The 24,092-nt window shown below is 46.5% G+C and overlaps 1 protein-coding gene across 3 annotated transcripts in view; it reads right to left on the reverse strand.

Annotated features, from left to right (window-relative positions):
* Positions 1-471: 471 nt before the first annotated feature.
* FTCD (formimidoyltransferase cyclodeaminase) overlaps positions 472-24,092 on the reverse strand; it is a 33,660-nt gene continuing 10,039 nt past the window's right edge. The window contains exons 2-15 of one of the 3 annotated variants that reach the window (XM_088476432.1): positions 22,187-22,370; positions 20,148-20,276; positions 17,989-18,077; positions 17,206-17,385; positions 15,045-15,182; positions 12,073-12,204; positions 11,624-11,685; positions 11,301-11,427; positions 9,376-9,537; positions 7,775-7,818; positions 5,287-5,425; positions 5,046-5,069; positions 1,582-1,677; positions 472-1,058 (exon numbers count right to left, since the gene is read on the reverse strand). In XM_088476432.1, coding sequence (XP_088332558.1) covers positions 972-1,058; positions 1,582-1,677; positions 5,046-5,069; positions 5,287-5,425; positions 7,775-7,818; positions 9,376-9,537; positions 11,301-11,427; positions 11,624-11,685; positions 12,073-12,204; positions 15,045-15,182; positions 17,206-17,385; positions 17,989-18,077; positions 20,148-20,276; positions 22,187-22,211 — 1,434 coding nt within the window. In that variant the 5' untranslated portion in view covers positions 22,212-22,370 and the 3' untranslated portion in view covers positions 472-971. The remainder of the gene's footprint in view (positions 1,059-1,581; positions 1,678-5,045; positions 5,070-5,286; positions 5,426-7,774; positions 7,819-9,375; positions 9,538-11,300; positions 11,428-11,623; positions 11,686-12,072; positions 12,205-15,044; positions 15,183-17,205; positions 17,386-17,988; positions 18,078-20,147; positions 20,277-22,186; positions 22,371-24,092) is intronic. The other 2 variants (XM_088476430.1, XM_088476431.1) reach the window with 2 other exon arrangements.

The following is a 24,092-nucleotide window of genomic DNA, read 5'->3' on the forward strand; positions in this document are numbered from 1 at the left end:
CGGGTCCCGCCCTCCTCCCCGCAGCTGCAGACCGCCCGTACACATTTGCAGATGGACAGACATGGCTGCAGATATATCTGTCCCATCGGCTGTGCAGCACAGCCAATGCGATATGTCTGAACTACGTCGTTCACAAACATATTGCCTGTACACACTGGCTGACGGCCAGCAGATATATTGGCTGATCAATTGATTGGCCAGTGTTCACCCAGCATAACACATACTTGCTATGTTGCGTCTGAAAGTAGAGTTCTGGGACCCCATACAGTCCAGAGTCCCAACTACCATCCTAAGCACTACTACTGTTATCAGTGAGGCATTCATGGTGGCGTAGTGGTTAGCATTACTGCCTCACAGCATTGATGTCATGAGTTCAATTCCCAGGCATAGAAGATCTGTGTAAAGTTTAAGTGTTCTCAATCCAGCTGCTCTGGCTTCCACAACAAAAACATACAGTTAGGTTTGTCGTATTCCAAGTAACACAAACTAATTAACACTAGTGTTCACGTACTGTATGTGTGTGACCACTTGTAGGTTAGTAAATTTAGACTAATCTCCAACAGGGCAGGAACAAACTGGAGGTAAAATTGTATATGCGCTCTGTACAGGGCAGTGTAAACCGGTGGTGCTATATACATAAATAATGACTGTTTAAGTATACTTTATTTGAATTCAGTCCCCTCATGCACCTGGAAAAGGTTATTGATGCAACAATGTTCATCCAACACCCAAAAAGTTTGCAGAATATGCAAAGCTTTTGTCAAAAGAAATTAAACAAAAATGAAATAAAACCCTGAGCCTATGGGCACTGCCATCATCAGTGCACGTGTTAAGGCTACGTAGTTCTGAAACTCCCCCCCAAAAAATATATCCGTGGACACCTGTTGTGCTGGCTAAAGTTTATTTACACACAAATGAGCACAGAGGGCACTCCCATAGATGTGGCTACAGATTACTCCGTTTTATTTTAATTAGATCTCATTTGCATCCCTGATTTGTAGCACAGATTGAGCACAATTTTTCGCCTCATCCAACAGTTGAGAAACTTTCTTGAGAGTCTGAAAAAAAAAAAAATATATATATGATAAATGTTGTAAATGTCAGAGCACTTCAATAGGCCTATGCATACAATGCCAAACACATCAGGACATTGCCCTCAGAGAGGGCACACTGCATCCAAAGTATCACTTTGAGGACACATACCTTAAAATACAAAGACCAATACTACAGCCCACTACCCAGGGCCATATTATAGGCAAGGCAATAGGTGCAGTCGCCCAGAGGCCCCCACATGGTTGTAACCTGTTAGGGGAGCCAGAAGAGGTACCCAGTTCTCTACCCGCCCCCACTTGTGGTAATTACGGTACAGTCAGACACCAGTCAGACTCCGGAGACAGAGCGAGGTAAGTTAGTCTTAGGGGGGCACGATGGGAGGCAGGGATTGGATGTTTGAGCATGATTTTTTTTTTTTTTTTTTATTGGTAGGGGCCCCCACAAGTTAGTTTCCCAAGGGCCCAACGCACACCTCAATCCGGCCTTACTGCAACCTCTGCTGTAGATATATCATTCCGCACTTATTACCTGTCTTTTAAACTCTTCATCCTTTATATCTCGAAGGTTGATAAGAACATTAAAATAAGCTCCAAATACTCCGGTTTCTAAAGCTTTAGCGGCCACCTGATGAAAAAGTAGAAAGAAATTGTCAGCTGGCAAAAAAAAGGTAGAGAATATAAGAATGAAATACGCCAACCCACAACCGGATGATAACTCACACACACAAAAAAAAAAAAAAAAAGTGCAAGGGCCAGCCATACTGCGGAGCATACAGTATTTTAGTATTACAATCTGCGACTTAATACCAATTCCTTTAAAACAAAACTACTAATCCTAACTGCCTAGGGCACTGAGAGTTATGGAGCATACACAAGGTCAGATTTGTCAGATGAACGATTGAACGATTAAACGATTTGAACGATTTTACCAAAGTTTTGAACGTTTTGAACGATTTGAACAATTGAACGATTTTTGACTGCATTAAAATGAATGGAATCGTCCAAGTCTGACTGCAAACACATCAGATGTCAGAAATCGTTATCTGACCATCGGGAACGCGCATCGTTGATCGTCCAGGCATGTTAGATATGAACGATTTTCCTTCAGATATGAACGACTGAACGATTTTTAAATCTTTATCGTTCATATCTGAAGGAAAAATCTGACCGTGTGTATGCACCATAAGTGTCTGCAGCAGATTTCAGAATAAAAAAAAAAAAAAAATTACAGGTACCTCTACCTGTTGTGACATATGATGCAAAAACACTAAGAGTATATTTACTAAAGCCGACATACAGGCTTCATGTACAGGGCCACCGACAGCCACGCCGGGCCCAGGTGACAGGGGGTGTGGCCTAATCGCGAGAGGTGTGGCCACGCCCCCTTAGAAAGAAATAAAAACATTTAAAAAATCATTTTTGCAGCACTGCAAAGCGCCACTGCACGCTGGATAAGAGGGGCACTGTGTGCCCCTCAGCCCGGCGCACAGCCAATGGGGGGCGCGATCAGTTCGATGTTGCCCCACTGGGCATGCGCACGACGGAGCCGGCTAGCGACGGACGCTCATTCGCTAGGTGTCTCGCAGCAGACGGGGCAAGCTGTCGATGGTGAGTGACAGCTCACCCCGTTTGGGAGGGGGGCAGGGGGCGTGCCTGCCCAAACGGAGGCGTTCCCACCAGAACACTTGCAGTTTGGGGGCAGCCCCACTGACATCATTGCTGATGTCAGTGGGGAGCTTCCTGCTCGATCAGAGCAGGAAGCTCCCTGGGGCTTACGAGTGCCCAGACCCAACCTTAGGGTCTGGTCGTAAGACCCAATGGTCTTGACCATCGCGACCATCAACCATGTCGGTCACTAGAGCTGTGGGTGTTAACCCACAGCTTAGCGATCGACAAGGAGGCGGTCGTTCAGGATGCAAACGGTCGCCCTGATTCAGTGCGACCACTTGCAACTAACGACCGCCTCTGAATGAGTCTCTCTCTCTCTTTATAAAAGGTATCCTCAGGAAGAATCTGTATATCTTATTGCCTAAAGGTGCCCACACACATACCGATGTACTCACGATCCGGCAATGTGTCCAATTTCCCTTGAAACTCTCCCCGGCAGCTCTGAACACGATATGCATACGATATGCTGTCCAATCTTCATCCGATCTCCTGCAGCCAGAGTTTTTAACAGTGCATTTGTGTCTAGATTGTCAGATCTGCCGTACTGCGCGGCAGATCTGAAGATGCGATGTGCGACCTGCGGGGGTGTGCATCGTATCGTGAGTGGGGACTCACGATTTGGGCATTTTTTACCCGATCTGTTGTTCCAATGTGTTGGAATCGGCCAGATCGAGGAAAAAAAAAAAAAAAAAAAAAAAAAAAAACCACGCTATGTTTGGGCACCTTAAGTCAATTAAAGGTGCCCATACATCTGCGATGGATCGTCGCGATGCAGGGATGCGATCAGAATTTCCGATCGCCCACCATCGATGTTCAGCGGTCCGTCGCCAGATCGCTGACATGTTAAATGTCCCCGATTTGACGATTGCGATAATTTTTCGATCGCGATCGTCAAAATCCAACATGTTGGATTTCTGCGATCCTGCAATGCCGGGTTGCAGCATCGCAGCAATCCGTCGCAGATGTATGGGGCCCATAACACCCCTGTGCTCCAAGCTAGATGATCTGGAAAGGGTTCCATGAGGACTAGGTTTAGGAAACACTCACTGTCAGGTGTGTGTGGACAAGGCAGGCAATAAAGTTAAGGCCCCCAAACATCTGCAACGGATCATCGCGATGTGGTGTGATCAGAAACGCCAATCCGCCGGTCGGAAATGCCGGCCATCGATGTTCCGCGATCCGTTGCAGGATCGGTGAAATTCTACATGTTAAATTTCACCGACCTGCCAATCACGATCATATTTTGATAGTCATCGCCATATCTGTGAAATCCAACATGTTGGATTTAAGCAATCCTGCGATGCCGGGTTGCAGGATCGAAACATCGCAACGATCAGTGGCAGATGTATGGGGGCCTTAACATGACTGGATATTGTGCACGCACATAGTGGACAACACAGACTCAAAATTATTAACACTGAGGTATGTGTAAAGCAATAAATACTTGTATTTCTATAGCATTTATTATATAACATATCACTAGAACCATTAGAAGGATTTAATACCTTAGCCATACTTGCCTACTTTTTCTTTTATCTCCCCTCCAGGAGAAGCTTAGAGAGGAGTTGCAGTTGGCCAATGAGGGGACAGGGGAGGGTCATAAAGCCCCTCCCTATCACAGCATAATCCCACAAATTGCACATCTACCATTAGGCAGAACCAAAATTATGCAATGTGTATCATATTGGCCCCGCCATGCCCAGTATTATACTCACCATCTTGCCCACTTTACCAAGAAGTGAGCGTGATATCCACCCACTCTCCCGGAGGTCTGGGGGACTACCCGAAAAACTGGCAGTCTCCCTAGAGTCTCCCGGACAAGCATGACTTGCCACCACATTTGCAACTATATAGTGGATGTATGTAAAAGTATTAATAACTTGACCAAACTTAAGATTTTTGCCATGCAGTTATTATTGTTTACAATCAGATGTTTAAAACGTGACTAGAAGAGGGTGATTGCAGCATCCTTCAGCCATAGGGCAGGACGTACTAAACCGAATGCGATACATTCTGGTGCTTCGTCCCGGTGGGTAATGCCATCTTCAGGTGTCATTACCCAATAGAAGTTTATGGGCTTCTTATTGGATTCCTCCCATCACCCCCCGCATGCGCAGAAGGACGATAGAGGGACTTCTGGGTGTTAAACCAGGAAGTCCCTCGTTGTCCTTTGAGATGTAAATCGCATTCCTAGGTACATCCCGCAGTATGTACACAGAGAGGTGGGATGTACCACGTCGCGATGCCAATCTTAGTACATCCGCCCATAAAGAAAGCACAAACTAGTGCAGTATACATGGTGTGGTATAGAAGGTCATACTGTACCAGCAGTAGAACACAGCAGAAGGTCTGTTGGATAGAAAGTGAGTAGAGTACAAAAGTAACTAGAAAATGTCAGTTTAATGTACTAAAAAAAATGAAAATTAAACATCCCACACAACTTAAATATTGTTGTTATATCACATATCCAGAGAAGGGTCACTATACAGAGGTCAATATACATGTTATTCAAAAAAAATATATGGTTATTAATATTGTAGAGGGCATTTAATGCTGTGGTCAGTACCTGCAAGTCAGACATACATGCAGCGTTGCCGTGTTTACAGAGCTCCAACAGAGGCTTCCACAGAGTGCTGATTTTCTCAGCCAGACTTAGCGGCACGGACACTGCCTCCTTCAGGCCATCCTGGAGGGCCGCAGAACGCCTATGGAGAGATTACACAGGACTGGCTCAGACAAGGTCACACAGATTCATACAGTGGTTTTTGGCTAAGATATTGTACAGGCCAGGTGGCAGAAGGAGATTGGTATAACTAGTTTCTAATGTACAGTCTACTGTAAGCAGGGTCCTGAGGGCAGTGGCGTAACTAGGGTATTTGGAACCCAGGGCAAGTTAAATAAACGGAGCCCACCCCAAAATATGTGCGAGGGCCTGTGCACTGAAAAAGTTGTTGTGGTCACATTCCACAGGGGGTGTGGCCAGTGGAAAATGGGGGGTTGTGTCAACATGACGCACCACCGTTTCTTATCACTCTCGGAACATTCCTTTCCATATGCACCTTAATGCCCCCAGTAGTAGTGCCCAATATACAGTGCCCCCAATACAGTGCTGCTAGTAGTGGTCCCCATATGCAGTGCCCCAGGAGTGGTCTCCCTTATACAGTGTCCCCAGTAGATGTCCCCCCCCTATGCAGTGCCCTCAGTAGTAGTCCCCTCTATGCAGTGCCCCTTATATAGTGTCCCCAGTAGAAGCCCCCCTATGCAGTGCCCTCAGTAGTAGTCCTCCCTGCAGGGCCGGCTCCAGGGTTCGGAGCACCCTGTGCCAGCTCCTGAAAGTATGCCTTGACATCGCTCGCGTCATAGCAGACGTGACCAAAACTGGGTGTGTGGCCTAATTACCATAGACCACGCCCCCTATATGACATTTGGAGGTGTGGCGCATGGCACGCCCCCAAAGAACGTCAGGCTGAAGGGGCCTCACTAGCTGGGCTTCCCCCAGCCCATCTCCCGTCACTGAATGGATGCCGTGCACATCATCCATTCAGACTCCGGGCTCCGGCACTGGCGCACAGCTGCGGCGGTGGAGGTCCCCAACCTTCCGATTTCACCACCTGCTGGCCACTTTGGCCCATGAGTGGAACAGGAGGACAGTACTGTTCTGCTGAAATCGGGATGTTGGGGGAGGGGTGTGCCCTCTGTGGGTGGCGCCTCTGTGCGACCGCACTGGTCGAACACCCCTAGAGCCGGCCCTGCCTCCCTATACAGTGCTCTTTATATAGTGCCCCCAGTAGTAGGCCCCCTATGCAGTGCCCCTTATATAAAAACACACAAATAAAAGACACAAACACTTACCTGAATCCTCGCTCCTGCTCGTCCGTCCTCCCGGCCCGCTCTGCACTATTAGAGACGTCATGACGTCTCTCCCATCACCCACTACGGGAGCCAGAAGGTAGAGCTCATGAGTGGGTAGTGTCTAGATTCCCTTCGCGGAGAGGACCCTACCGTCATCAGCTACTGTCTAACATCCTTCCCTACCATCCACGTGGACATAGAGGGGGGAATATACTGTATTGTTGTGGCGAGGTCCCTAGCGCAAAGGGGAAATCAGCTCAACCCTCATGAGTGATCTCCAGCCCGGCTCCTGCAGTGGGCGCAGAAGCCGATGAGAGTCTGATTCTCATTGGCTGCCAAAACAAACACCTCTGGCGGCACGTACCCCGCGTGACACCCCCACGTTACGCCACTGCCTGAGGAAGAGCAGAGCAAAGACAAGAGGCAGGCACCATGGGTGCAGCAAAGCTCAGGAGCGCTGGGCTAGTACTAGCGACAGAACTTTCCTTAGAGTAAAGTGTGCAGCTGACAACCATCAGCAAGGAGCAGACCCCTACTCCCTGTGGCTTGCACATTAGAACACACAAAAGGATAACATCTGAGTGCTACAGGAGACCTACAGTACCAAATTATTTGCAATGGGAGGGGGGGGTTATTCAGAATAAGAGGTAAAGACCAAACACTTCTTGTGTATTATGCACTTCTATTATCCAGCACTAGTAATAGATATCCAAACCCATGTTCAGTGCAGTATGGGGCTTATTCACCTACAGCGAAAAAAGGAACAATGTGGGACAGCCTACAGCGACCAATCCATAATTGAATTTGATCACTCTGGTGAAAATATACAGAAAGCAAATGTACATTTGCAAATTACGGGTATATAACCCCAGTCCAGTGCCACAATGCATCAAGCGACATAGTAATTACAGCCAAGTGACTTCTTCATTTCAGAACATAAGAGTCTGTTATTTGGTAACAAAGTTAATGCTCACTTTAACCAAAAAAAAACTAGATAAATAGGAGCCAGTACATGTACTCAGATTAGTTACAGTTAGGCCCAGTACTAGCAGGGGCGCCTCCTTGTGGCCAGCTGCTGATCACATACAGTACTTACAAATGTGGGAAACTGAGACACAAATTAAGTAGCTGTACAAACACACAATTGGACACACACACACACACACACCGTCCTTCCAGAAGTTAGTTAAAGGGAAACTCACTTCTGTTGCTCGTCTTCTGTGTTTTTGGGGAGCTTCAGAGCAGCCTGAGAATAAGAGACAATATGAGGAGAAGCAAAGGAAAAACCCCAAATACAGTCACAACATATTATAGTCCACATACATTATTGCAGTATTATATGCATTTGTTGAGGCACAAAGTGACAGGATTACACATTCATTTTCTCTGTAATAGGCCAAACTACAGTTAAATGGTCCCAGGCAGCAGCTTTTCAGCTAAAGGGAAATGTAAACTCATGATGCGCTGCAGAATCTAAAGCTGCATACAGACAGTGCAATCTGTACCAGCAACGACTAAAGCTGCATACACACGGTGCGAGCTGTACCAGCAACGACTAAAGCTGCATACACACGGTGCGAGCTGTACCAGCAACGACTAAAGCTGCATACACATGGTGCGAGCTGTACCAGCAACGACTAAAGCTGCATACACACGGTGCGAGCTGTACCAGCAACGACTAAAGCTGCATACACACGGTACGATCTGTACCAGCAACACCTAAAGCTGCATACACACGGAACGATCTGTACCAGCAACACCTAAAGCTGCATACACACGGTACAATCTGTACCAGCAACGACTAAAGCTGCATACACACGGTACGATCTGTACCAGCAACGACTAAAGCTGCATACACACGGTACGATCTGTACCAGCAACACCTAAAGCTGCATACACACGGTACGATCTGTACCAGCAACGACTTATTAAGATATCTTTCAAATATATCTTTCAGTGAAGTCATCCAGCCACATCTCTGAACAGGCAAAGTTGACAATATTGTGCAAGTTGGCCTGCATGTACGGACGATCATAGATATAGTTATCGTTCATGCGGGGACGCGCAACATTGGTTGTTCTCCGCATAAATATGAACGATATATTGTTCATAGATATCGTACAGTGTGCATGCACCATTAGATGTTGGTTTCTAATTTATATCTATTTGATAATAAAAGTGACAAATTGACAATACCGAAATGGTTATAGCATGGAGCACTGGGCCCAATGTGTTTATACAAAGAGTATAGAGTGTTTACAGGCATGATATGAATCTGCTGTTCTATCTTTTGGCAAGCAGCAATTCCCATTCTGAATATTTTTCTCTCTATTGGGGAGATGTACTAAGCTTTGAAAATTGATAAAGTGGAGAGTGATAATGCACCAACCAATCAGCTCCTAACGGTCACTTTACAGGCTGTGTTTGAAAAATGTCAGTTAGGAGATTGGTTGGTACTTTGACTCTCCACGGCTTAGTATATCTCCTCCTAGTCGTATGTTTATATTGTACTATTAACCAGCATTCCAACAGAGAATGGCTCTGGGCATTTCACCAACCCCAAGGGTGGGTACACATAATGCCGATCACTCGGCAGATCAGAAACTTTCCTATCCACAGACCATTTATCCGAGCAGTGCAACCCCCATACACACTGAGCTATGTCTAGCTCCATGTGTACGTTCAATGGATCGGGAGGTCGGACATCTTAAATTTACCATAAGATTTAACCTCCCAAACTAACAGTTTAGAGGATTGTATGTTTCAACAATATGAGAGCAGAGCAAACCAAGACCGCATTTACCATATAGCTTCCAAATGCATTAGAATCTGCATCTACCAGGTCCAGCAAATTATCCACTGCGTGATGGAAAGGAGGAATCAATTCTCTCATCAAGCCGTCTAGGGATTCAAACTGACGTTTCCCATAAGTCATCTGACCCACCATGCAGCCCAGTGCTGCCCCCTAGAAGGGAAGCATTACAATTAGATAACATGGTGAAATGCCCCCACTCTCTTCCAAAGGAAAGAAATTAGCATGTTCCGCTACTGTGGAGTCTACTGTGAAACACTAAGACGCAACTTCAGGTGAGGGATTAACATAGTCATAGGCAAACGCAGGGGGGGGGGGGGGCTTCCGTCTGCCTGGAAGCACTCCTTCCAGCACACATGACCACAGTAGAAATAGTACTAGAATAGAATTTTGCTAGTGTTGCGTGTTCTTTTCAGTATCACAAATGGAATAATTAGCACCACCTGTGGATCTTTTAACATGTATCAGACAATAATAAATAACGTGCACCACAGAGATCTCGAAAACATGCACTATTAGGGATGTACTGCTATAGAGCCCAATATGTATATATATGTCCAGGGCAGTGCTAGGTTCTTCTGCTGCTCCCCCAGACTCCTGAACTTGCTCCAATAGACTGGAATGGTGCCCACATCTAAAATAAAAACATCCAGCTCAGGAAGGATGACCCTACTGTCGCATATAATGGGTTACTGTGATCACTGGTCCTGTATATGCTGGAATTATGATACACAATACACTTTGTATGATGCATAATAAAACTGGTTGAGTACCAATTCTGCCCTCTTCATGGACTGGCCACATTCACTCTAAAATCAAGCATTTGGAAACCCCCCCTCTAGAAATCCTGCGTTTGCCACTGATAGTAGCAGCACTTTATTAATGTATCATTTTTAATGCTTTTAAAATCGCTCTGGAAACAAGAATGAATCAGTGAAATCATTGCAGGAATTAATAAAATCAAGAGAGTCTGAAGACATGATAACAGTATAGAAGATACAAGATTTATTGTATCAACTTGTAGCTTTAGGAGAGCACCGGCACCTTTTTCCACAGGGGGGCAGGGGAGCACTGAATAAAACAACGATCATATCAATTAGTTGTAAAAATTAACCACTACGAAACTAAAATCAGTAAATGTGGCCATTGCAATGATTAGCTGCTTACATTGTGCAATATTGACAGTTCAGTTTTTCTGTATTAGGAACAATGCTGTAAGCCAGGGATTGGGAACCTCAGGCCCGGGGCCGTATAAAGCCAGCGGAATCATTTGGTCTGGCCCTCTGAGCTTTCCTCTGCTAGCCTCATCTGTCTAGCGGGGTGCCTAGAATGGCACCCCGCAGCCAGAATCTATGCAGCAGTGCCGCCTGTAGCATCCTTAGGACGCTTCTTACAGCTCCCCTGGCATATGGGGCCTGTAGTACTGCTGGCGGAGGATGGAGTCGAGGATAGCGATTTGGGGGCCAATTTATCATAAAAGATTTGTGGCATATTCCCCGAAGCAGGTACCTGCACATATTAAGCATAGCCCAGATGTGCTATGGAGAGATAAAAGTAGATCTCTGCGGTGGTCCCGCCATTTCCGACAGCAGCCGCAACCCACAAAGGTTTCTGTGAACGTTGCAAACCAGTCATATTTACCAAGCTAGCAATGCACCCGGATCACACTGAGTATATGATTGATAAATGGGCCCCTTGGTCTCCACTATGGAGTCTCTGGCCACAAGTGGTGCGTCCAGCCAGTAGAGCCTCTAGTATGTAGTTACAATTCACAGGGTCGCTCTGTCAGTTACTGATCTAGTGGCCAGTTCTGGCCATTGCCTATCACAAAATGGCTGCTTCCAGTGGATATAGATGATAGGGACATTTTAAAAATACTCAGTGACTCCTACCCATCAAACCACAAAAGTACTCACCATTGCTGACACTGCAGCAGAGACAGAGCCACCGCCAGGAGTAGCACTTCGTGCTCTTACACTGTGCACAAACCCTCTCAGGGTCTGCGTGACAAGTGCCCCAGAGACGCCATCTTGGACTAGGTACCTGGGAGACAGACAGTGTATGTGACAAAACAGGAAATGGAAAACACAGGTATACAAGATAAGAGGAGAACATGGATAGAGTATAGCAGGATAAAGTATAGCAGTGTAAATCCGAATTAGAATCTAGTGCGACTATGAATGAAGTCAACTTATTTTCATAATTAACAAGTATGTTAGGTGCACAAAATTCCACATACTCAATGACTCTTTTGCAAGGTTCAAAGGGAGCCAGAGAATCCAATCCAAGCCGGTTAATTACCTACAAAACAAGGTCACATAGTTCAGTCATGCAAAAATCTGTAGGAAGACAGACAGTATGGTTGTGGGAATGATTTCTTAAAGTCCTGAAAGATTATTAAATTGTATTAAGTTATAATGCAATTTACCAGTGCATTAATTGTCAGTGAACCCACAAATTGTGAAGTCTACTGAATTTAGTTCCTCAGGGAGTCACAGGTTAGGTTTGAAGGCTTGTATAGTCTCAGGCATCTGGATTATATGTTTGACATTGTATTTTCACGATTTTAAGTAGTGGAGGACATCCCCAACCCCAACCGTATGAAGTGTGGCATGCAATCAGAGTTAGTGGAAGGTCTCTGTTTTTAGTGCAATAAAAGGTGTTGTATAAATAAGGGAGGAAAGTTACCAGACGGATTTTGTGTTCCTCTTCAAGCATGAACAACTTTTCTTCCTTGATATAATATTCTGCGGAAGTCAATAAAGCTTGGAGAGGAATCAATCCCACCAACTGAGAGCCAATGACTGGAAGGTTTAGTTCCTGAAACAAGATGGCGTACGTTACTATATCACAATAATCTGCACAACGCATCCATAGCACCAGAGCCGGCCCTAAACAATTTTGTGCCTTAGGCCAATGGTTCCCAAACTGTGCGCCGTGACACCCTGGGGTGCCTCGGGACACTTGCAGGGGTGCCTCAGGTTGGTGGTCCACCACCAAATCAAATTATGGTCAATGTAATGTAAATACAGTATGTGGGCAAACAGAAGCACAAACATGTCCACCACCACATAACTGACCCTAAGGATGACAGGTTAGCACAATTTACTTCACTAAACTTCATTTTTTTCGGAATTTCTCAATAACAATCTTAAAGTTACAGGTGCCCTGAAAACAATGCCGATACTCTAGGGCGCTGTGATTCAAAAATGTTTGTGAACCACTGCCCTAGGCAATATTTTTGTTGGTGCCCCCTATCATATAATTGAAGCTTTGTGTTTACACACGGCAGTGACGTGCGGTGAGGTCAATGGTCGGGGAGACACATGTATAAAAACCGGTTTTGATATCAAAGCTCTACAGCATGATATGGGGAGGCTCGGTCTCCCCTGCCTACCCTGACCGCACGTCCCTGATACATGGACACCTAAAATAACACATTCGTTTATGGTTTATTTTGTATTTTTAAAGAATCACGTGCTAAATGCACAAGACATACAACTACCCAGGCATCCGCCTTGGTCACGGCCCGTGGAGCAGTGGTGAACAGTGCAAAATTAGTCAGACTCATTATACTGCTGTGGGCTCCTGCATTGCGGCAGACCCCGGTCGGTGCAACGTACCAGCTGCACTGTCACTGGTTCCTCCTCTGACCAAGACCCACAGCACTGCAAACATCACCTAGCAGCACAGATCACAGAGGAAGCCAACAATACCCCTCTCCCACACAGCAATCCTCATCCAGCACCCCTCACCCAGAACAGCACCCCTCATACAGAACCCCTCTGCCCTCTCCTAGCACAGCACCCCTCACCCAGCAGCACAGATCACGGCCACACCCAACACCTATCACCCGGCCAGCATCCCTCACAGCAGTCAGCTCAGCACCCTTCACGACATGCTGAACAGACTTTAAACAACATTTTAATAACACAGCCACTTTTTAAAACTGGCTGGCTGTGTACGTCCATCCCTGCTGTTTTGCAGCTCCTGCTGAATCCTCCTCACTGGGATTTGTGATGGTGGCGCTGGCAGGAACTCTGCAAAGGCCGATGGGAGGAGGAGCTACTGCGGCTGGGCATGTGCAGCAGCCCTCCAGTAACCAGTGGCCATTTTTGTTCACTGCCCCCACAGTGCAGAGTCTGTTACTCTGCTCCAGCATCCCTGGACCTTCTTGTCCCCAACAGCAGCAGCCCACTGTTTCTGGCTTTGAGCTGCCTGATCAGGGCTGAAAGCTTGGAGAGAAGTGTTGTTGGCCACTTAACCACTAGCAAAGCCCCACCGTCCAGGTGCCTTACTCCTGCAACCAGCCGTTCCGCCGCTGCCTGCCCCCTCTTTTTTTGCTGCTTCTGGGCCTGATCGGAGCTCAGCTGACAGCTCCGATTGGGCCTGGCGGCAAGCAAACAGTGGACACTGCACAGCAGCGGTAACAGCTGCCCCAGCCAGCAGTTAGGTGCCTCAGTGCCTGCCCAAAACCACCGGCCCTAGGTGGGCTTGGATGCCCCAAGGCATTTGCTTAGTTTGCCTATGCCTAGGGCCGGCTCTGCATAGCACTTCCTGCCATATAGAAAATACACCAATTTTAGAGGTGGGGATAAAAATAATAATAAGAATACAGAAATATACCTATTGAAAAGGATAAAAATTATTACTGTCAATTTTGCCAAAATAGTGTCATAATATAAGGTGAAGGCCATACAGTAAAGAGCCTATGGTAAAGAGGTAAATTGTGATTTCAGCATGAGTAGCGGATATCCTATGAGGCCCAGTGATGGTAACAGCACAGCATGGCCAACTAACTGACCTTTGTAGGTCATACAAGACCTTAATATAACAAGACCCTGCATTTCTAGATGAACACAGAGGAGACACTGAGCATTATGGGACATTATTCCAGTTTCACTAGTTATCTTGAGCACAGTATGTTAGAAAGGCGTTTTCCCTTTGTTCGTAGAGATTCAACCGAGAAAGAGAAGAAGCATCATCTGCTCAGGTCTGCTTTGACAACTGCCTGAAAAATAAGACACAATCGGCTTCTGACACTCAAAAGCAGAGTATTTCTTATCACTTATCAGTCAATTGAAATGCGTCTTTTTGTGAATATCGTTTACCTGTACCAATAGACTATTTCTATATTTTTCTATAATACTCAGGGACTGATCTATCAACAAGTTTTATCATTCACAGAGAGTGATAATAAATGGTGCTTCAGCCAATCGCCTCCCAACTGTCAATTTTCCAAACAGTTGACAGTTGGGAGCCGATTGGCTGGAGCACTATTATCATATGCAACAAGTTTTATCACTCGTTGTGAATGATAAAACTTGTTAATAAATCAGGCCCATAGCCTCAGAGTATATTTAATACAGAACTCAGTGAATGACGCTCATCAAAGTAGCATACTCCGGGCCCGATTCAGAGGTGGGCACGAAAGCAAGAACTGGCGGCAAGCTTTGCTGGTTTTGCATACACCCATGACACTTGCGTCAGCTTATGGGGTGCTCGGGGGATCCCTTCTTAAATTCCTAAACCTTGCCTTTTAGAGTGACTTAACCATCTGGACTCTAGCATTGATATCCTTAAAACCTGGACTGTAATAGCGGAGTATGGGAAACTCTGCAGAACAGGGAGCCTAACAGCAGAGCAGAGAGATCAGATACCTTGGCATCTTTGCGAGATTCCTCGTATACCGCATGCAGGGGAGTGATCTCATAATCCAGGAGGTTTGCAGATATTTGCGCCAAGTTCTCTTCCTGGAGAAACCAGCCAATGGCCTGCACTTTTTTCAAACGTCCAGGCTGGGAGTAGAGGTAAAGGAAGATGGCAAGACAGGAAATCATTTTAATTTATAAAGTTAAATTATTTTCTCTGGAAAAGAACAGTCTCATTAGGGACTAGCGTGATATAATTGCCAGCTTGCAGCCATAAGGCCATCAGCCAACTGAAAACCACAATTGAACAATTTGAAGATTTGTTGTCCGATTTTAGGATTTCCCAATCCCATACATTACAGATCTTTTTCAGTGATTTGCAGATCATTTTCAGCAAACACAGATCTGCCAATCTTGAAAGGCTCCCCATTTTACTAGTAACGGTCTGCAAATCTGCTGATCATGTCCATAAACTAGCAATCTACAGCCCCAATCAGGGCCGGCCCTAACCCAAATTTTTTGGTAAGCAAGTATATTTTTTTATGGCGCCCCCCTATGCAGTGCCCCTTTTACAGTGCCCCTTGTGCCCCCAGTAGTAAGCCCCTTATATAGTGCCCCCAGTAGTAGTCCTCCTATGCAATGGCCCCAGTAGTGGTGCCCTTTATATAGTGCCCCCAGTAGTGGCCCCCCGTAGTAGTCCCCCGTCCATGCAGTGCCCCCAGTAGTGCTACCCCTTATACAGTGCCCTTTAAACAGTGGCCCCAGTTGTAGTCCCCCCCCATGCAGTACCCCCAGTATTGCCCTTTATATAGTGCCCCCAGTGGAGGTTCCCCCTTGTAGTGCCCCCACCAGTAGCCCCCCCAGTAGTAGCCCCCCCTGTAGTAATTCCCCCTTATAGTGCCCCCAGTAGTAATTCCCCCGTATAGTGCCCCCAGTAGTAATCCCCTTGTAGTGCTCATAGTAGTAGCCCCCCCTTGTAGTGCCCTCAGTAGTAGACCCCCCTTGTAGTGCCCCCAGTAGTAGCCCCCCCAGTAGTAATCCCCCTAGTAGTGCTCATAGTAGTAGCCCCCCTTGTAGTGCCCCCAGTACTACCCCTTCCCCCAGTAGAGACACACGTAATAAAAATAAACCCACTTACCTGAAACCCCGCTCCTGCCGCTATCAGCTCCTCCGTCCGTCCTCCCGGGCCGCTTTGCACTATGGTAGAGATGTCATGACGTCTCTCCCATTACCCAGTACGGGAGCCGGAAGATGGCTCCAGCAGTGGGCGCAGCAGCCGATGAGAGTCTGACAGACTCTCATTGGCTGCTAATTAGAACAAACACACATCCTGTCAGCGCTACACACAGGGTGCAGCCTGTGTCACAGAGACACAGTCTGCCCGTGACCCGCATGGTACGCAGCTGAGGTGCCCTCCACTATGTGGTGCCCTACTCAGCTGCGTACCATGCGTAACGGTAGAACCGGCCCTGGCCCCAATCCATCTGTGAAATCCAACATTTTGGACAACCTGATTTACCAATTTCAATCACTTTTTAGTTGCAATCTGCGATCTGTGAAGCCCATACATTGCAGATTTTTATACACAATCATCTGCAAATTGCCACAATCGATTGTTGATGTATGGGGGCCTTTAGAGGTACTAACAGCAATCAGCTTTCAAATAACCACTTAACTGATCATTTTCCAGTCAGAAATTGTAGTGTTTTTTTTTTTATTTAATTGAATAGTTTCAGAAGTTAATTTTTTTATTTATTGAAGCACACACACACACTAAAATCACTTCCCACCCCCCATTGGCAATAGACCCCCCCCCCCCCAGTAGTCTAAAATCCTACCAGTACCCAACCCCCACTTTGTTGTAAAAGAATCACTGTTTTATAAACCAACCCCCTCCCTGCTGTAAGGGAGCCCCTAATTTTTGCACCCCCTCCTTTTCCCCTGTGACTGCGCTAGGTCTTTATTTTATTTATATCACCTTATTTGATCTGTTTACATTGTTGTAGAACATCAGTACTGATATAAACAGAAATGTTTTAAGAATATTACGTGATGTAGATAAAATTTGTTATGAACTTGGGTCTTTGATATTTTGGGGCGCTGCTACGATTCTAGTCACCTTCTTTATAGTTATCTAATAAATCATTTATAAATTAATTCTACCTCTCACCTGTCCTTTCCCTCGGCCACCTTCACGAATGTTCAGTGCGATGCGATGAGCCAGTTCTTTGGTACTCAGCAGATTTATATTGTATGCGATAAGAAATTTGCGGGCTCCACTTACAGATGCCCCCCAACTTGGAACAAAGACTGGTTCCCCGAAATCTGGATTCCATTCTGGATTTTGCAGCTTAAAATGAAATAATGATGATAAAATGAACAAAACAATGTGCTACGGAAGGATTCCCATCAATTAGACAAAGTGGGGGCATATATACACAACACATACAGATTTCTTAAAATAAATTTGTTACTCAATAAAGCCACACGCTGTATTGATATTGAAAATATCAGTACAGACATACATGACGCTGAAGAGAACCGTTCACGAAGGCAACTTTGCAATGCGATCCTTGAAATCATACAAATGCAACAGGAGGTATACGACACCCCCTGCTGCATTTGCGATCTCAGCAATGAGACGCAGTGCTGGATTCACCATCGCAACCATCCGTGATTGCGATGGTGGATGGCGCAAGGCGGACGGCCTGCTGAGTAAGCCTCAAAATTACACAGGCTGCCCGGTTTGCGAGCCCAGCAGACTGCGTACGTCCACTCCACGCAGTCTCTGGGCTGGCCACTCCCAGAAAACAGGGCGGACATGTAAAGTAAAGGAGAAGCACAAGAGGTTAGAGGGCCCTGCTCGTAACAGCTTACATTCTAAGATAAAGTGATTGCAGAGTACTTCTCATTTCCATACGTTTAAGACCTACAGCCAGAGACCCCCGCGTACCTTGACAGGTAGCGCTTCATACTCTCCGGCCCTTACTGCTGGCAGAGATCTTCGATTTTCGCTGCGAGCCGCCTCTCCATACAGATACACTGGTGAATAAAGTTGGATGACTGTTCAGCGCATACTTAGTACAAGCTGCATAAAGATACAATACTACAGAAAATAATAATAATAAGTTCCTGTACACCGGTGATTTGGGTTGTTACTTTACACCAGCGACACTGTCACCCCACCTTGCAGCGGTCAGAAGACCCTTCGTATATCATGGCCGGCCATCATTTACCAGTCTACACCAGAGTGTCTGACCTTATTATGCCAAGGTTTAGGTTTGTTAGCATGAACCCCAATTGATAAGGCACGGCTTCTTTGATACCTTAAAAACTTTCTTTCACATGTCACTTGTGCGACACAGTCTATGCTGCTAGTTATTAGTTGGCCATATTTTTATTTTATTTTATAGTCTGGTCAGCAAGTAAATACAAGTACAGAAATCCTGTGAGCGCAGCCTTTGCATTACACTCCATCCAGTCTGTTTCACCTTTTTTCATTGCACAAAGTTTATTGGATATAAACGTCACACTAGGGCAGGCAATCTATTTGGGTTGGACTGGTGCGATTGAAACGCTCAAAGGGTTACATACTGTTGTCACAAATCTCACAGTTCATCCAGAACTCTAAATCGGAGGAAAACTGAATGTGTTGGATCTAATCTTAGTAGTTAAAGTGTGACCGTGTGTTTTGTCCAATCTTGACAGTATTATGTAGGACGCCACAAGGGGTCCATATTGCCTTACAGAGTATGTAATAGACAATTTAAAAAATACTGTACAAAACATAGCAGAACATGGGCAAGGTTTATAAACATTTCTGCAGCAGCAGTCATAGTACCCAAATCAGCAGGGCAGCAGAACCCAAAGCAGTGGGAAGGTGAGCAGGATTAACAGGGAGCCCCACACGCACTGCACGCAAAACTATGGGGTCCATTGACTAAGCCTTGGATGGAGAGAAAGTGGAGACAAAGTACCAGCCAATCAGCTGATAACTGTCATTGTTCAAACACAGCCTGCGACACGGCAGTTAGGAACTGGTTGGTTGGTACTTTATCTTAGTTCATGTTATCTCCATCCAAGGTTTAGTTAATAAAGCCCCATATAATCACCAGCCAGGAGGCACAGTGGCCTATGTGAACTGGGGGCACTATGTTTAGCACATTTGTGGCACCGGGAGTATTTACACATTGTAATTTATAAAACATCACCAGCACATCATATTGACAGTTTTATTGATAAGGGTCCCCACAAACCTTCATCTGGCTGATTATCAGGCAGGGTGGCAACCTTGAAAATCCAGCTATCACATAACACACTCCTCTTAAGAAGAAGCAAAGTTCTGGATTAATGTCTGCGGGGGCTCTAGGGCAACTAACTTGTGGGGGCCCCTACCAACAAAAGAAAACAAAAAACAAAACAAACACCTCATTACAATATGCTGGCACGATTATTAACAAGCACAGATGTGTCCTCATACACTATTGCTGCATTCACACCAATCAGCCATTTCTAATCGCACAAGGTCCCCCCTGTGACTCAGCACACAGATGTGCAAGTGCCTTCCTAGATGGGGAATGGTGGCATTACATCAGATCCAGAAACCACTGTGTGCACACTACTAAAGGTCACCAGGGACGATGATAGTCCTCCCTGGGGAAGGAGATATCATTGTAAGAGCCGGGGAAAGGAACCTCAATCTACAAAATGCATGGCCAGCGGTTCAAACCCCGACAGCGGAAGCACAGCAGGGGTGAATATCCCAAACCTAACCCTATTCTACCCCCTAACCCTCCCGTAAAAGGTGCCTAACCCTAACCTCCCCCCAAGTGCCTAACCCCCCCTGTAAGTGCCTAAACCTAACCCCCCCCCCCCCCCCATTTCCCCGCAGCCGAAACCTAAGTCTCGCATTGCGACCGTCGGCTTCCTGACTGCATCCCAATAAGACATTGGAGAAAAATGCTCAGTGGGTAACAATTTATTTTTATTTTTTTACAAAGCCAAACACTCGAGATTTCCACCAGTTAAGCACCCTTGGGGAAATCTGTACCACAGGTTGAGAAATCCTGGACTAGGTTCATCGGGGACACCACCATGATGCTTTTCGCTCACCTGGAACATGTAGTTCATTCGCCAGTCTCTCTGCAAAGCGGTTTGCACAAGAAACGCATTCTGCCATGGTCACATTCCTGACCGGAATAAAGGGACATACATCCAGGGCCCCCATACGGGGGTGCTCACCTGATAGAAAGGGAAGACAAAAACTGTAAGGTAAATGTTGGCACGTAACAGTTACAAAGTATTCCTTGGGAAACTATACTGGACGGACAGTAGGCGACGCTGTATTTAAGCTGTCACTGTGTAGCACGAAGAAAATAGAAATACAGAGGAGAACAAGTCGACAGAGATAAAAGGTACCAGCCAACCAGCTCCTAACTCATTTTTCAAACACAGCCTGTGACATGGCAGTTAGGAGCAGATTGGCTGGTACTTCAGCTCCGTTCACTTTACCTCCATCTAAGGCTTAGTAAATAGAGCCCCTAGAGCAGGGGTGGGGAACCTTTTTTCTGCAGAGGGCCATTTTGATATATAGAACATTTGTGGGCCTTGTGCAGGCCACGCCCCCTTAGTGTGACATCACACATGGGTGGGGCCACATTCACCAGTGATTACAGCAATGCCCGAAGCATCCTGAGGATGCTCCGCGGGGTTGTAAGGGCAGCAATGTGACCATCTGAAGCATCCTAAGGACACTCCAGGCGGCACTGCTGCATGAATTCTGGCTGCAGGGTGCCATTCTAGGCACCTTAACAGTTCAGGTTTTAAGGATATCCATGGTTAAACATGAGCACAGATTTTTTTTTTTTTCTTATTTAACCAACAAAAACCACTGAGGAACCAATTTAGTCACCTATGCCCAAGCATGCATATCCTTAAAACCTGGACAGTTACGGTCCTCAAAGCACCGTATTTGGGAACAACTGTACGCGCTCAAGTGGAAATGTGTGCAATATGAAGGAGACAAAATTAAAGCTTCACCACAAAGTACATTAATCATACCAGTGGCTCTAGGTTTAGTTTAAAACTCATTTTTGTACACATTGCTCAGCATAAGAGAACATACATTTTATATGAATATAAACAGTAAAATAGATATAAAAAGGAATGCCCCTCCCTACTGACCTGTGATTCCAAGGGAATCGGTATGAAATACCACCGGCCGCCTGGCCGACAAAAGCAGAGTTCCCGGCAGCGGAAGCCCAACAGCGCTGGAAATCCAGATCGTTGATAAGGTAAGCATAAACTAACCTAACCCCCTAACCCTAACACTCCTTAGGGGTGCCTAACCCTAACCTCCCCCCCCAAGTGCCTAACCCTAACCTCCCCCCGTGGGTGCCTAACCCTAACCCTCCCCCTAGCCTAACCCTAACCCTCCCAGGGGGGTGCCTAACCCTAAGTCCCCCCCGGGTGCCCTAAACCTAACCCTCCCCCCGCTTGCGGCGCCCGGCATCCCTTCGATCGGGATGCCGGGCGCCGGTCTCCCGGCGTCGGGGAAATGACAGGCGTCTAGATATAGACGCCCGGTCATTTATCCCACGCCGGGATAAAGCAGCCGGGAAGCCAGCTGTCGGGATTCCAGCAGCCGGCTTCCCGATTGTATACCATTCGAAGTATTATGTCCCCATCCTACCAATTTCCCTAGGAAGAGGGAGGGACGCGGGAGATCCACCCACTGGGGATTTGGAGGACCACCCCGAAAGGCTCCCAGACATAGCGGGAGAGTAGGTAAATAAGGAGTAAAGCAAAGAACAGAAAGCGACTTTGAACCTTCGTGAAATCATGCTGCACTGTAGGTGGGGCAGATTTAAAATGAGCAGATAGATGTGAGAGGAGTTTCCAACCTCAGATCTAAATTGCAGCGGAAATATAAAGCTGTTCAGCATCTGTGGGCTACATGCAAAAGCAGCCAGTATTTACCCTGCACGCAAAATACAATAAATGTATTTGCATCCCTTGCATGGCAGCATTGCTTGGTACAGATACAAAGTTACTTGCTTTGCTCCTACTGTACCTCAGAATCAGCCCCAAAATGCAGAAAGAAATCTTTGTAATGATGATACAACTATATACATTTATAATGGAACACCTACCTTTGTGTTTGCTCATGTCTATCATCTTAAAGGCAACACGAGCCGCATTCAGAGCCCCATTAACGACTACCTCTGGGGTACCCACAAAAGTGTACACTGTCCGGTTTGTGGATGCTCCTGGGTCAACATCCAGCAGTCGACAGCCCTCAGTCTGAGATATAGCTGCTGCCAGCGCATCAATGACCTGAGGAGCGGGGACAGGGTTTGGTTAATTTTGCATTGCCAAGTCTTTATACATGCATGTATACACAAAGGGGCCTATTCATCATCGCTTAATTTTTACAATCGCAGGTGAAAATGTTCATTATTGGGCCATTCATCAAAGGTAAAGCAGGAGAAGAAGGAAGAAGTTTTTCATCCTCCCAGGATGCACTGGGGTCCCTCTCCTATACCCCGCCCCTGAGCCTCAGGCACTCAGTTACGTTACAAGCCGGAGGAGGAGAAAAGAAAGTCTGGAACACACAAGAAATCACATTCTCACCAGAAGGAGACGGAAAAACCGGTGACCAGAACAAAGCCCATCTGCAGCACAGGTGCAACAGGGTGGGTGTCCTGTGGAACCCTATGGACTTCGTAGAAATAGAGCTAACAAGGGTAAGTTCTTACCATATCTCTTATTTTCTACTGCAGGGTCCATAGGGTATTCACAGGATACCTTGGGGATGTCCCAAAGCAGTATCCTTTAAGGGTGGGGATGCTCCTGTGCTGAAAGGAGAATCCACCGACCAAAAGGAAGCATCCTAAGAGGCGTAGGTATCAAATGCATAATACCGTACGAAAGTATGGACAGATGACCACGTGGCTGCCTTGCAAAGCTGAACAGCTGAGGCGCCACGTCGAACTGCCCACAGACCTAGTGGAATGAGCTCTAACAGAAGATGGAACAGGAAGGCCTTCATGAACATAAGCTTCAGAAATAGCTAGCCGAATCCATCCTGCCAACGTTTGCATAGTGGCAGGCAAACCCTTCTTCCGAAAGCCATAAAAAGGACAAAACAAAGAGTCCGATGTCCTAAAAGAAGCAGTGCGGTCAACATAAAGTTTTAAGGACCACACCACATCTAAGGTGGCCTCACCAACCGAAAGGTCCGGTGAATTAAAGGAAAGCACAATAATTTCCTCGTTGATATTGAAACTAGATACCACCTTCGGGAGAAAACCAGGACGAGTGCGAAGCACAGTCCAGTTTCTATGAAAAATGAGAAATGGAGGTAGACATGAGAGAGCCCCCAATTCAGAGACCCTTCTGGCCGAGGCAATGGCCAGAAGGAACAGTCTTAATCGTAAGCCATTTCAAATCCACTGAGCCCAATGGTTCAAATGGCGGTCCTTGAAGAGCCCGTAGGACCACAGCCAGATCCCCAAGCGCCACAGAGGGAAGCTGAATGCATAGCACACCTTGCATAAAAAGGTGCAGACATCAGGAAGCGTAGCAATCCTACGATGAAACCACACTGACAGGGCAGATACCTGCACCTTCAGAGAAGCAAGGCGAAGACAGTGATCTAAGCCTGCCTGTAGGAAAGCCAATATGCTGGATAGCCAGAACACCCGAGGAGCATAGCCTCTAGGGAGACACCACTGAAAGAAAGTATGCCACACACGATGGTAAATTCTTGCAGATGAGGGTTTCGGAGCTCTTAGCATGGTGTTAACTACCGAGCTGGATCTCAAGAGGGCAGTCTCAATAGCCATGCCGTCAAAGACAGCCGACCAAGGTCCGGATGATGACAAGGACCCTGAAATAACACGTCCAGATGTTGAGGCAGCAGCATTGGAGTGTCTACCGAGAGAATCCGAAGGTCTGAGTACCAGTGCCGTCTGGGCCACGCTGGAGTCATCAGCAGGAGCGTGCCGCCTTCTTGCTTGAATTTGCGTATCACTTGAGGAAGGAGGGAGAACGGAG

Source organism: Taudactylus pleione, unplaced genomic scaffold, assembly GCF_031769625.1.
Source record: "Taudactylus pleione unplaced genomic scaffold, aTauple2 ptg000188l, whole genome shotgun sequence".
Lineage (NCBI taxonomy): Eukaryota > Metazoa > Chordata > Amphibia > Anura > Myobatrachidae > Taudactylus > Taudactylus pleione.